At 40.7% G+C, this 14,589-nt stretch overlaps 1 protein-coding gene across 1 annotated transcript in view; it reads right to left on the minus strand.

The window, feature by feature from the left end:
• The window catches only part of sh3pxd2aa (SH3 and PX domains 2Aa), a 108,760-nt gene that overhangs the window by 34,550 nt on the left and 59,621 nt on the right, over window positions 1–14,589 (minus strand). Inside the window, exon 7 of the mRNA XM_062428114.1 lies at window positions 6,266–6,394. Coding sequence (XP_062284098.1) covers window positions 6,266–6,394 — 129 coding nt within the window. The remainder of the gene's footprint in view (window positions 1–6,265; window positions 6,395–14,589) is intronic.

Genomic DNA, 14,589 nt, shown 5'->3' on the forward strand with positions numbered 1-14,589 from the left:
TATTTATAAGACGGCAGCCTTTAGTATATTAATAGATTTTCCAGGGGACTCCCATGGGAGTAACGTAAAGGTTATCACGATGACTTATAAATGTCAACTTATGGGTAACAAAGCTTACAAACTGCACCTCCACCCACTTCACTACCCTCTGAGCGTGAGAAGTTTGAATGGACTAAAACTTCTTTTCTGCTATGAAAACTTGTCACTTTTCCAATGCACTTTAACTACTGTGAAACCAAGCTGACCACAGACTCTGTTCACCATGAAGAAGGAAACAAACTTTTTTTAGGGGTGAGCGTTCTGTACTCATGTGTGTAGTATCACTTTAAGACACTTCAAAGCTGGTCTTTGAGTTAAAAATAGGGTATATGAGGGGGCACCCAACCCCCTTTCGTGCTGTTTCTTCCTAGAAAGTCAGACCCAATTTCAAGGTTCTGGTCTTTATAGACACTCTAAGATGGAGGCATTACAGCCCAGTTTGAAGCTCATGTTACCTGGTTGAAGTTTTATAAAATTGGGGTCTCTTTACTGAGGCAGACTTGTTACAAATGAAAGTGGATAGCCAGCGGTTGGGCTTTCAATATGTTCAAAATGTTGACTAAACATCACGCTCAGCAGGGTCAGGCTAAATCCCTGCATTGATCTTCCATATGGTGGGTGTGTGTGTGTGTGTGTGTGTGTGTGTGTGTGTGTGTGTGTGTGTGTGTGTGTGTGTGTGTGTGTGTGTGTGTGTGTGTGTGTGTGTGTGTGTGAGAGGGCGCATGTGCTAGCACCCTGCTAAGACTGCTAACACTATCATCATGCTCAATGAAGACAAAATACTTTCTCTTAACACAAACAGGAGGTCTACAGCAGCTTGTCTTGTTTTTGAAAGAATCTGTACACATCTCTTTGTTATGCTTACTGAAACATGCTGTTTTTATACCTGAGCCCCTGCAGGCCACTCCTTGCTCAGCTTTAAGTACAGTTTCCTTTTAGCCTAACCCTAACTCTAACCGCAGTTCAGAGCTTTTCTACTGCCTGAGGGCTAAAGCTAGGTAACACAGTTATGCTAAGATGTTGTGAGAATGATACAGGGCCATCGCTTGGCTCAAGACGCACCACCCTGATTGATGCTGGCTGTCCGTTTTACAGCCTGGAGGCAATACTAATGCTTGCCTTCAGTCTTCTATGTGAACTATGTCCAAAACAGCCTTCCCTGGTTCAGAACATCCTTTAAGCTAACCCTCAGTACACTTTGATTAAAGATGCAGGCTACATTTGACAGCCTAAGAGGGAGAGTATGTTAAGCTAGCTTCTTTGCAAAACCTTTTAAATCTTCCGCCAAAACAAGTCATTTAAGGGGAAATGCTAAAATGATTTTACATTTAGAGCGTGTGATGATATTTATGCCCCTTGACATTCCACTCAATACTTCAAATGCAATTCATTCCACAGCTTAAGACAAGATAGTTCAACCTTTATTTTACAATGGAGTCATTAACCAAAGATGCATTATTCATGTTTTTAGGCAACATTATTATATATATTTACTGTGAATTTACTGGGTTTTTTTCTGTAGAGCTATTAATGTAGTACTGAAACTAGTTTATTTCCATTTTATGATTCTAAATTGGATATCTTGGTTTCATGTTTGAGTTGTGAAGTAAGCTAAGCCTTCAGACTACACTTTCCTAAAGGTATACTATTCAGGAAATTGTCGGTTAGTTTTTATAAACACACAAAATTCAAAATTGGCCCCTCCTCCCCTGTCCTACTGCTGGCAAGAACCAGGCTGTGAATCAGAGTAAAGAAATGTTATTTTCTGATTGTTTCCCTGCGGTTACGTTCTAAAGCAAAAAATAACACCCACTCTCTGCTCTGCATGTGTGTGTCGGTCAAACAGACATAGCAAAGGCAGTGGAGCAGCACATAGCAGAGGAGGGACACGGAGAAGCCGGAGAAACACTGAATCAAATCAAAACACAGTGAACCTGGTTGCTACGCTACCGACACAGTAAAATAATATGAAAATAATATAATACAATACAATTACAGGCAGCGGGCAAAGTCTCTGTAGATACATACACCACCACACACTTGTAGTAGGTCATAAATAATGAATGAGAGAGATTACTTTTGTATGAGTCTATACGTTGTATTTTAACATGATATGCTTTTAACATAAGGAGTAGAGCCTCAGGGGCAGTCTGGTGTATTGATTATAGAAAAACTGACCTCATCAATGTTGCAACACAGAGCAATTTCTTCAGATTTTCCAACCGCTACAGCTGACAAAAGCTGCAATTATTTTGTAGCCTTAAGGTAAGACTTACCCTAAGCGAACTGGAGCTTTTAGTGCAAATGACCTAATCCAATGTGAGGTTCTGATACTAAGTTTTAGCTTAAGGCTTTCTCCTTATGAAACTGGTCTGCACAGGAAAAAGTTTGGAGCCAGACTAAGTTAAACACTGAGGACAAACGTTTGGAAAGGTGTTGTGGGTTAGATTGAGTGCTGCCAGCTTCACTGGATCCCCTGGGTACTGGGAAAGGTGTGGTATGAAAATGTTGCCAAACCTCTTGGCATTAACTCTTCCTCAAACAGCAGTTTACCTGCTGACAAGCAATGATACGTACAGTAACTGAGAGATTTATTTAATGTTTCCATGTAGCAATTATGGCCCCAAAAACATAACTATTATCATTTTCCAAAGTAGAGAATTATATTAATCTGGCAACACAGCAGGAAGTGGTGGATTATGTTAGGTGTAAAGTCAAGTCCGGAGAGGGGTAAGCAAATCTGTCTAATCTCTTTAAATCAACTGTGACAAAATGCCCCTGAAACTTGGCAGCATGGAGGGCCAAGATATTTGGGCAAATGTCTTCTCCGGCTGGCGTTGTGGCTTGGGCGGCACACTAACCCAAAGAATCCTGTTTGTAGTTTAATGTCAAGGTCCTCATGGCAGATCCATTAGTCTGGGATGATGAAACAAGGAAAAAGGGGATATTATTCCCCCCATATATCACCCACCCCTCTGTCGATGTGGCCACAGAATGGAAGACTAAAGGTGTTGCTCAAAATGTATCATTCATTGTCTTATTTCACATTAGAAATCAAACAAGAAACCATCTGTAGAATCACTGCTTAAGAATATTCTTCAAGCATCAATGGTCATTACAGATATGTTAAGTATTGGTGTGGGTTTTTGTACCTTTATCAGGTAGCAGAAAGCTAAAAGAAAATGAAGGGAAAATGGGGATATGACATACAACACATATACCTTGCTGAACTCAAACTCAGGACATTGCAAATACAAGGTCAGAGTTTTAGACCCCAACGCCACAAGGACACCCAAAAGTGACCAAACTTAATGTAAATACATTTGTCCATGTGCACTTATTACTGTCAATGTTCACTGTCCTTGCAAGATGAGTTAATCCTGACAGTTGAGGTCCTGATCTAGAACAGACTTGGAACACAATCAAGCCTGACCCTGATATGCATAAATTAATATTGGAAAAGAGATTTGAAAGAGATCCAAGGGTTGCCAAATAGATCCAACAATAATTAGAAATAAGACCTGAAAGTATGGACAAACTGTAGACTGAGTTGGCAGGCATCAGTAAGTTTTTATCTGTAAGTAATGGCTTGCTCTGCACAATCCATAAGATTGACCATAATGGGATAAGTCTAGATTACATCAGGTAAATTGTCAATCACAAAAAATTAAATAAATATGCTTTTCAAAGGCTTTCGTCCCATCTAGCTCTCCTAAAAGGATCTCAAAATTCTTATCTCAAAAGGTCTGTGGCTTTTGAACTCCTCTGACCTCTCCCTCTCTGTCTCCCTCACATCAATGCCGACACACAATATCATTTAACTGCTCACATTATGCAGATTTATTTTCTCCAGCTGGGACATTCCTCTCACCAGACGCTCTACGGGTTCCCATGTCCGAAGAGGGACCAGAGAGTGAAAACCAGGACAGTGTCCCAGATGAGGCCCCTATTCCTGTCTGAGGGACGATTCCTGCCTGTCCGGCCCCCACTCCCTGGGTGCTTCATAAATCTTAACTTTACTAGATAGCAGCTCCTAAATTGTAAGACGCTTGTGCAACGATACGTAGACACAGAATTTCTCACACACACACAAGGGGGATAACCGCCCACGCATATTCATCCACATATCTAGCTACCGCCCTGTCTCGCACGTTGCTCATGATTTAGCCCGTTTTCATGGTGACGATGGGTCTTGTTGACACAGTACAGTGAAGTACAGCTGGGACTAAGCTCACAAGGCCAATCATTTCTCACACAGGCAAAACAACAACATCCGACTCCTGAGCTGAACTCATAATTATATCAGGTCAATCCTGGAGACGCTTAAAAACGGGTTGAAATATACTATGCAGGAATAGGGGATATTGTAATAATATATGATACTGTCTGTGATCAACATGTGGATAAAAAAATGTACTTAAAGAAAAAGCGGGTAAAATAGTGTTTTTTCTTCAGAACTGCCTGAAGAATATTAAAAGATATCATGGTACTCCAATGTCATATAGTGAGTAGATGTTAAAGAAAATAATCTCTAATTAACGGCTGGACTGTCAGAGTCTCTGCATTTTAAAAAAACTTCAAAGGAAATAAGCACGCGCAGACCAGGAGGCTTCAGTAAAGCCTTGAAAGCGGGAAGGGGGTTGTGGGATATTATACAAGCTCTCAGATGTGTTTGTCTTGGCATTGGCTTCCAGCGATGTCGTCATCATCATCACCATTGTGGCTGTTGCTCCACTTCTTTGGCCCAGCAAATGACGACAGCACAAACAATCCATTTGTTGGCAAGTTGTTCTTGAGTTCAGAATTTGCTGTTGATGGCCTGCAAGTGCTTCAATTGATGTTCAACGTTAACAATCAGAAACGGATAGTGGAGCCCTCGAATGTGTCTGGTGAGCAGATGCTGTCAGGCCGGATGTAAAGAAATGGGATGACTGGAGTGAATTACTGTGTGGCTTCGGCGCACTTATCAATATTCATTAAACAAAAAACATTAAATGATGCATGTACCTAATTCTTAAGAGATTCTGGCAAAGTAAATTAGTTAGAATTTTACTCTAATTCAAGAGAGTCAAGAGTTTACAGGCAACACTTGATATTTCGAAACCTCGCAAGCGGGAAAATGAAGACATCCACATCCTTAAAGTCATTTTTGGGAAGACTTCAACCTCTTTGAGTACAAGTTTGACCGAAAGCCACATCACACAAGAGATCTTTTCCCATGCATCTGCTTTGCTCTGTCAAAGCTTCATCTCATAATTATCACATTTGTACTGAGTGAGTGATGGGTAATGCAATAAAATGCTATGTGAACCATATGCAGAGAAGTAGAAATGACGAGCCAAAGATGACTAATTAGGGCACATAATAACTCAAAGATGGGCGAGCGGAGGCTATGAATTCACATGCGTAATCAGTGTATAGATAAGAACATAGGGGGATGATGGGGATGTGGTGTGTTTGTGCCAAGCTTTCTGCTGAGTTCCCCTGAGTTGTGCAAGCTGCTGGCTGTCAGTGTATGGAAAATAAGAGCCAGCTCTGGGAAATGCGTAACAGTGTTAAAAAAAAAGTGCTACATCTCTAGATGATAAAAACACTACCAGTGTTCAAATCTCCGTCATTGTGATTCTCTGTATACATACTACATCACTTTATTCTCTTTGTTTGCAGCCCAATTCAACCAAATCAAACAATCACTTTTAGAAAGCTGAACAAATACCTTGGAATTTACTTGACATTCTTGTTTTGAAAGTCAAGAGATTTGACTTTAGCTGTAATACTGTAAACATTGACTGCTGCCAGCCAAACAGCACCTCCAGGTGGTGCCAAGCCCCAGCAAGGAGACTGGGAGACAAGAGGAGAGACTGAGCGGAGCAGCGGGAGGAAGGCTGGAGGGGGGGGGACTCTTGTGGACAAAGGGGTTAGAGGAGGAGAGAGTAAACTGAGGAGAGGAAAAAGAGAGAGGTGCTGAGTGAAAATGCCTCTCTGTGTATATGAGGAGTTTGTTTACGCTACTAATGTGTACTCAGAAAAAGACAGATGCAAACAGGAAGAAACAAACAAAATGTCAGGAAGGTCTGAGAACATGCCATTTTAACAAACACTATAAGTTGATAATAATGTTCTGTTATGGATTGAAACCTACATTCTTATGGGTGCGGATGGCTGTCAGGAGTTCAACAGGGACAGACTTGGCGTCTAAACAAAGACAAATAAAGAAAACACTCACCACTTTCGCTCTTCTCAATCACGTCCACCGTCTCGCCAGCTTTGAGGCTGATCTCCGAGTTCTCCTGCCTCTCGTAGTTGGCCACCGCCACGTACTGCTCCAGCACCATAGGCTCCAAGTTGTCAATCCCTGAGGGGAAGAAACAGGCTGTCAGCCACCTGCCTGCCGTGGCACCCCGCGAACGCCCGCTGCAACCAACTACACCACTGCTGCTGCTGTGCACCCGCCGTGCCGCCATCGGCCGACCCCCGCACCCTGACGCCGCTGTTCCTCCCTGAATCAGAACGCGAGCTCACGACTTGGCTGCATAGTCCCAAACTTCTGGCCATATAGCTGAGGAGACCCCCGGCCCACAATGAAGGACTGAGGAGCATCGGAAAGGGGTCAAAACAAAAAGAGGGGACGCGTCGCATTTGTTTGCGGGGGCTGCATCTCGCACCTAAAGCGGATCCATGACCTGAAGGAAACTTTAAGGAGAAGATAGAAAGGGGGGGTGGGGGTAAAAGAAAACAGGAGAACTACAGGAGCTGCTAACGGTTTGAGGGGAAGACTGGGGAGGGAATGAGTGAAGAGAATGGTGAAGTTTCCCTGTGGAAAATCAACAGTGCGGTTGAGAGGAAAGGCCTCCCCTCCACTGCCTTTAGGAGCCAGCCGTTGGACAGGCAGTAGGGAAGGGGGGGGGGTGAACACACCAATCATGGTAGTCAGCACTGCTGGCCTTAAATAGAAACATATGAGTGGACTGGAGGAGAGGGAGAGAGAGAGAAAGAGAGAGAGAGAGAGAAAGAAAGAGAGAGAGAGAGAGAGAGAGAGAGAGAGAGAGAGAGAGAGAGAGAGAGAGAGAGAGAGAGAGAGAGAGAGAGAGAGAGAGAGAGAGAGAGAGAGAGAGAGAGAGAGAGAGAGAGAGAGAGAGAGAGAGAGAGAGAGAGAGAGAGAGAGAGAGAGAGAAACAGGGAAGGAGGCTGAGTCCGTGTTTATGTGAAACAAAAGAAGAAAGCATTTCAGTTGGGGTTAGGCCACTCTGTTTTTCTCTCTCTCCTTCTTTCTCTGATGTTTAACCTTTTCGATGCCAGCACTCATATCATTCAACAAGTTCATATTTAATGGCGTTGCGGACATGCTTATTTGCTTGTTTGGCCACAGAGAGATGGCCCGAGCAGAGTCGAGTTCAAGAGCCCAGTTTCGATTCACATCCTGTTGTGTTCTGTTGTTTAAGTAGCTTAGTATTACGAGATCGGGGGACAGAAAAAGTCAAGGAATATACATAGAGCGATAATGAAAAAGAAAAGTCCTGCAACTTGTTTGAAAATAAGCTTGTCAAAAGTGTGAAACCACCTTTAGAGATAATTCATGAGATGAGTCAGGTCAGAGAGTTCTGACCAAAAGTTGATAACAAATTATCAACTGATTGCAGCCTATTCATTAAATTGAACATTGTTATTGGACAGGTTTGCAAAAAAGCTGCAATCCTGCAACTCAATGATGACATTGTTGAACATCCAATGACAACAGTTTTCCTCCATGCATGACAGCTGCAGTCAAGTTACAGAATGGTTAAATTTAGGCAATTTAAATGTGGTTAGGGACAAAGATTACCATCAAGCTTAAATTAAAGCCTGTTACAACTGCATGGATTAGTCAATTAATCAATTACTTGGTTAACACAAAATTCATTGGCAGCTATTAAATATTTTGATTAGTCATTTTCCATGCAAAAATATCAAAACTTTGGCAGTTGCACCTTCTCAAATGAGAGAATTGGATACTTTTCCTTGTATTACATCATAGAAAATGTAATACACCCAGCCCTAACGTATTCAAGGCATTTTCCACTGTTTTATCATGTTTTACAGACAGTTCATTAATCAACTGTTGAAATAATTGGCAGAATAATCAAAACTGTGAATAACTATCAGTCTGGGTCATAATGTGAATCCAATAGGCTTGTGTCAATTGGCGATTTGATCGGATGTGAAGAGGGATTGTGAAGCGATTATCGACGATTGTTTTTTCCTGGCCGAGGCTATCAACAGAGCCGGAAAATAGGAAAAATGAGCCGCGGTAGACCGTAAAGAGGAGACCAAGTTTTTAATTGACTTGAAAAAAAACTCATGAGGATGAGATATTTTTTCGGTATTTGGAGGATGAGAGAGAGAGCAATGCCACCTGAAGTTAAAGAAACTGTAGTATACAGTATAATAATGTAATATAGTGGCAATGAAATCAATCTTTTCATTATTTTTACTCAATTAATTCAAATGGTTGAATTGACAACACGCCAACATCAGATGCATGCCTGTCTACAAACCAATCACTGTCAAGTATAGGGGGATGCAGCCCAGGTAGGTGATGACGACAGGACGTAGGTATGTCATGTAACGTTCTCTTCGCTTCGGCAACCTCATAGGTTGATGATAGGACAATCAGACTATGAACAATATTACCCAACTCTAGAATCCTGTTGACATACCCATCCACAACCTGAACCTCAAAAACCTTTAAGGATAGGTTCACATTTTTGCAAATTTGTCTCAAATTAACTCTTTGGCTCACCTGCCAAGACTGGTAGATGAAAAAATCCACTGGCCAAGCATATTTTTTATTGGCCAAAACAATGAATTGCCTTTTTGTGTTACAAATACATTAGATTCAGTACATTTCATTGAGATCATATGTTATTATGTTGAATACAAACTTAAAGCAGAGGCCATAGCAAAATTTCCATAAAATAACCCGAGAAACATGAATTATCAACGCATGTTAGTATAGTCCAGTATTTTGTATTTATCAGTGTGGTACACGATGTTGTATTAAAAAAATAAGAGATTTTATAATGGCAGAATTAGCAACATCTGACTCTCATTTTGCCATTTAGTACAGTTATAAAAAACTCAATATGCAAGACAGTTGTATTGTATGTTGTATATCTTACAGGTGAATCAGGAAAGATAAGCAACAAAAACACACCCCTACAGGGTTTAAAGTTCTCTGTTACCATGATGGATTTCAGTCATTTGGGTTGACAGAGAGAGGTAGCTTACCATTCATTCTCTATCTTGTTTGGTGACCAGACCAGCATGGAACATTTAAACACAGAGCATCCCTGAACTTGGAGGTTTTCTCCAAGTTGTACAAAATTTGCACCTCTAATAAATATGGTCATTTTCCTGTTTGACCATGTCTGTACAGAGAGACTGTCTTTGTTGCTCTTAACTCGTACTGACACACTGATAGTTCTAATGGTAGGAAATAACATATCTGTGTCTTTCCTCAGCAATGTCTCAATTACAGTTAAACGTCTCGAAGAACATTTGCTAAATGTTCACCAGATGGGCAAATCTGTGATCGTATTTGTGTTAAAATGTGTGTTTATTTGTGCAAAAAAGCTATCTTTGCTGAGATGTTTATTTGCAGAAGAAATTCCAGTTCGTTTTTCTCGACTCATCACTCTTGTACACTAAAAGTTGAACAAGGTCACAGCCAGTGAACTGAAACTACGTTGAAGACAAATGTAAAGAACTCTGCTTGACACCTCATTTCACTCTAAGCAGCTTTGCCACATGCAGACTTAAGGTCCACATTCTGGCCCTCTTGGCTCTGTGCCCAGCTGATGTATCAGCCAACCAGATCTGCAGAGAGATGGATGGATAGATTGTAGAGAGAGAGTGTCTGAATCTGACCACATGGGTGGAAGGAGAGGTTGATGACCGCGTGTGCAAAGCAGATGTCGAGACAAAGCTGGAGTACGAAAGGAAATAAACCGAAAAAGCATAAGGGATGCAGCGGGCATATCGCTCTCACACAAATACAGTAGTGCATGCATATTCAACATGTTGACATAGACACACAAGGCTACCTGAGGCCTCTTTCCTCGGGCTGTCTGTAAAGCCGTACATCCATACTGCAGACGTAGAGAAGAAAAGAGAGAAGCACAGAAAGATTATTCAGTTTGACAGCATGCAGAAAGCAACAGTAAGGCAGAGCAAAGCATTATCACACCCACTGAAGACAACATTTAAATAAAGAGGAAAGTGGAAAGAGATGGAAGGCACAAACTAAGCAGATATGTCCTCAACAAATACAACAAGTACTGTAATGCCAAAGCAACCATTGTCTGAAAAATGATGGAACAAGAGCACTTGTTTTCAGAAAAGGTCAACTTAATTTCATGTATGGAAATCAGTGACAATGCCTCAGCCCACTAGCACTTAAACACAAGTTAAGAGAAATAAGAGCAGCAGCTTAAATGTCTGCAGATGTATATGGACTTCTGTAGCATAAACAAGCCAAATGGGAAGTTCTCCTTTAAACAAGTTTCTAGCTGAATGCCCCAGAGGCAGGCAGGCTAAATACACCAGAAGTACATCATCTCTAAATGTTTATTTGTAAAATACTGTAGAACCCATTAATGCTACAGCTGCAGAGTAGCGTTAAACTAAAAGTAATTACATGAAAAAAAGGTCAGTCTCAAGAAAATGAAGGGTCATGCAACCCTCTATTTCACTGTCACCCACAGAAATACAGTATTCACACTCACACCATGCTTAAACACTGTTTATTCTCTGCAATGTGTGGAACAGTGTCAGGTAAACAAAGTTGGCATTGAATGCTGTGTGAGATTCTTAGGCTTGTGCTCTTATTCTAGGATCATATATTTTCTGATCTAAATGTGAAACATTTCTAACTTTAGACTTTTACTTTTAACTTTCTTACTTTAGACTACAGTAGGGTCCAAAAGTCTGACACCACTCTCCCATATTTCAAACTACTGTATGGTCGAAAAGTCTGAGACCACTTTCCCCATAATTTAGACTACAATAGGCTCTAAAAGTCTAAGACCACTTTGCCCTACTGCATTAGGGTCCCCAACTCTGAGACCACTTTCCCATACTTTAAACTACAGTAGGGACACAAGTCTAAGACCAATTCCCCCAACTACAGTTGGATTCAAACGTCTGAGACCATTTTCCCATACTTTAGGCAACACTAGGGCCCAAAACTCTAATACCACTTTCCCATACAGTAGACTATAGTTGGGTCCAAAAGTCTGACTTCTGGACCCTACTGTATATTTTATTTAGACAAAAGAATGTATTTAATATAGACGGATCAGTTTGGCATATTTTGTGTGATTAAAACAAGCTGTATCAAGGCACAGTGTTGCTTGGAAACAAATGCTACGTAACTTAGCATTTTAACTCTCAATGATAATACTAACATGCTGATATTTACCAGGTACAGCATAATGTACGCCATGTTCACCATCTTAGTTTGGCAATGAAAACAGATGCGGCTGGTGGAAATGTAATTAGTTTTACATGTGTTTTAGCTAGGAAACCAAAGTCTTGGACATAGTGAAATGTTTACCTGATGGCGTTGCTAGAGGAGAGAAGCCAGACCATCATGAAGTCATTATGATTCATCCTCTGAGGATCATGAGGATGTGTATAAAATGTCTAGGGGATCTACCATCCAGTGATTATTAAGATATTACAGTCTGGACCAAAGTGGTGGATCAACGTGACCACTACTAGAGCCGTACTGCTAGCAAAGATTCAAATTCTCAAACAAGGGTATCCAAAAAGTGTTCTGGTATGAATGCTGAAACTCACCGGTATTCACAAACATATTTGAAAATGATGAAAAAGCCAGGTTTCTTAACATATGTAAATATCTTAAATGGTAACAAAAAGGCTTTTGTTCAACTTTTCTTTTTTCTTCGCCTCCAGGTTCTTTTTGCCTGGTTTATGCATTGAGAACACATTTATCATTCTGAACAAACATCTTTTTTCCCCCTTAGATGACTGCTCTCGTTCCAATATTGCCCACTTCAAAATACCACAGTGACATCTTTACAAAGTATAACTCCATGTTGTCTTTACAACATGAACTTTTCTCTGCACCGTCACCCACCATGACACTTAACTAAACACAACTACACACTGTATAATCCATAATAATATAGACACAGTCAAACTGAGGTGGTTGAGGCATATACACAATGTTCCTGATAAGTTTTGTTTTCAAAGTTGAACATTTATGGCCTCTAGCAAGGACAACTTGTTTTATCCCTCTGGGGTCTTTGCAAACATTCAAAACCCATAGCAGACGTTCAAGCTCAAAGTACGGCTGTTTCCTAAATAATCAAATACGTTTTTATTCTTCATGAGCACAATGTTGTACTAGATCCTGGTGAGTGCTGCCCCTGCTGAGAAGCCGACAGCTCCTCTCCGTTGACTCACGTGAGATAATAAAAGACAAATCCCCTCTCGCTATCCACCAAAGCCTTTGGGGTTTTGGTGGATTGATGTTGGCCCCAGAGGGAGGGATATGGGTTGGTCCCAGGTCAGCCAGGGTCAAACCCCGCTCACTAACGCCCCACCGTGATTATTACCCAACTGCCTGCTCTCAATGTAGTGCTCAACATCTGACTGATATTAACTCTCCCCCCACTGACCGTACAAATACACACACATAGATGCTTAATTCCTTTCAGGTTGGGTGATGACGCCACAAACCAGCAAAGCCCAGTCTTTTTTTCCCTGTCCCTTTGCTTCTGTGGGTAATTTTCCTAGAATTCTGACCCCGAATGTCTACATTACCCTGCAATTAAGGGCCGAAGGACAGTGAAAAATGGCATCTCTTAAGTCCTTGTTTCTAGGTTTGGATTGGAGGGCCTTATTAGCCATCTCTCTTGTTTTTCTGTCATCTTAGTAGATTGTGTTTTGGAGAAAAAAAAGAAAAAACTCCTGTTGCTGACATCCCTACACATCCCCCGCTCTGGCAAACAAGACTGCATTAATAGGCTTAAAACTGTGGCCTTAGGACTACAAGGAGTAGAGCATCTGTCCAGACTGTGGAGCACAATTAATTCTCTATATGGCCTTTCTAACTGGAGAACACACAAACTACACTTACACCTTGAAGATACATTCTCCAATTTTGTTAGTGTTCACAAATACCTCAAACTTCTTCTAGCTTGGTGTCAATCTTTCAAAAATGAACTGTGAGCTGCATTGAGTCTCCACTAAGCTTAGTTTGTTCCTTGAAGTTAATCATTCAGGTTGTAAATAACTAAATTGTGCTCTCAAGCTTTTACCCCAACCTTGTCTTGTGTGAATGGCAGCACAACGGTTTCACCATGTTTAGTCAAATGAGTTAAAAGTAATGTCAAAGATAACACTACATTGTGTTTAACATCACATCCCCCTAACAGATCTTCATATTTCAGAACCAATTATAAAACAAAAAATATAGATGTATACCAATCAGAGCAATGAAAGCGAAAGCTTAATGCTATCAATTTGGGAGAATTAGTAGTCTTAATTCAAGTACACAAATAACTAATTTGAGGAAAGTACTTTAAAGTACTTTAAAGATGCAGAATTAGCAAAAATGGCACAATTAGCACTAAACAGCACAGTTGAGGCTGATGGGAATGTCATTAGTTTTGCAGGTATTTGCTCATAACAAGTCAAACATTTAATATACTGATGGTACTAACTAGAGGATCAGTCAGGGATCACCAAAGTTAGAACAATTCATGGATATCTGAACTATTTTTTGTCAGCCACATAGCTGTGCCAAATGAAAATCGGGAGGTCACCGAAGTCATTAAGAATCTCCAAACCCAATTTCACAGTCATTTATCCAAGAACTGTTGAGACCAAAATGATGGACCAACTGACCGACAGACATTAATACCCATAGATTATTACCCAAAAAGAATTACACTTAGTTGGCTTCATAAGATAAGTAGTGGGGACCTAATCTGATTATTGAAGGGGAAATTAGCAAAGCAGAAAGAAAGAAAGAAAGAAAGAAAGAAAGAAAAAGAAAGAAAGAAAGAAAGAAAGACAGTGTAAGAACAAAGGAGCAGAGACATCTGTCAGTCCAATCTCCTAATTAAAAGGTTTAATCTGGGTGGATTATACTTATGGGATATTAAGCATCTATATTATGTATTTTCAGTGTACTATTAAATATTTAACCCGAGAGCCTTCTCTACAAAAACAGAAGACGATTCTAACCTTATAAATAGATAAACCAAGTCAATTCTAATAATATCTCTGACTGAACCTCCAACCTTATGCAGATAGCTAGTTACTGCTGCTGCTATCACACAGTGAGACACAGTCAGGAGCTTAAATGATAAAAACCGTGTCACCTGACAGAGAGACAAAGGCGACCAGCGGCAAATTACGGCTAACCAGTATTGATCTGACACTTGTGAAAAAGCACAGCCGCCGAGAGTGACACCAACGCTAACAATGTCAAACCCGCTGACAGAAGCAAACTAGTATTGATACAATGTTTAGCAGGAA

Source organism: Scomber scombrus, chromosome 2 (genome assembly GCF_963691925.1).
Source record: "Scomber scombrus chromosome 2, fScoSco1.1, whole genome shotgun sequence".
NCBI classification, from domain to species: domain Eukaryota; kingdom Metazoa; phylum Chordata; class Actinopteri; order Scombriformes; family Scombridae; genus Scomber; species Scomber scombrus.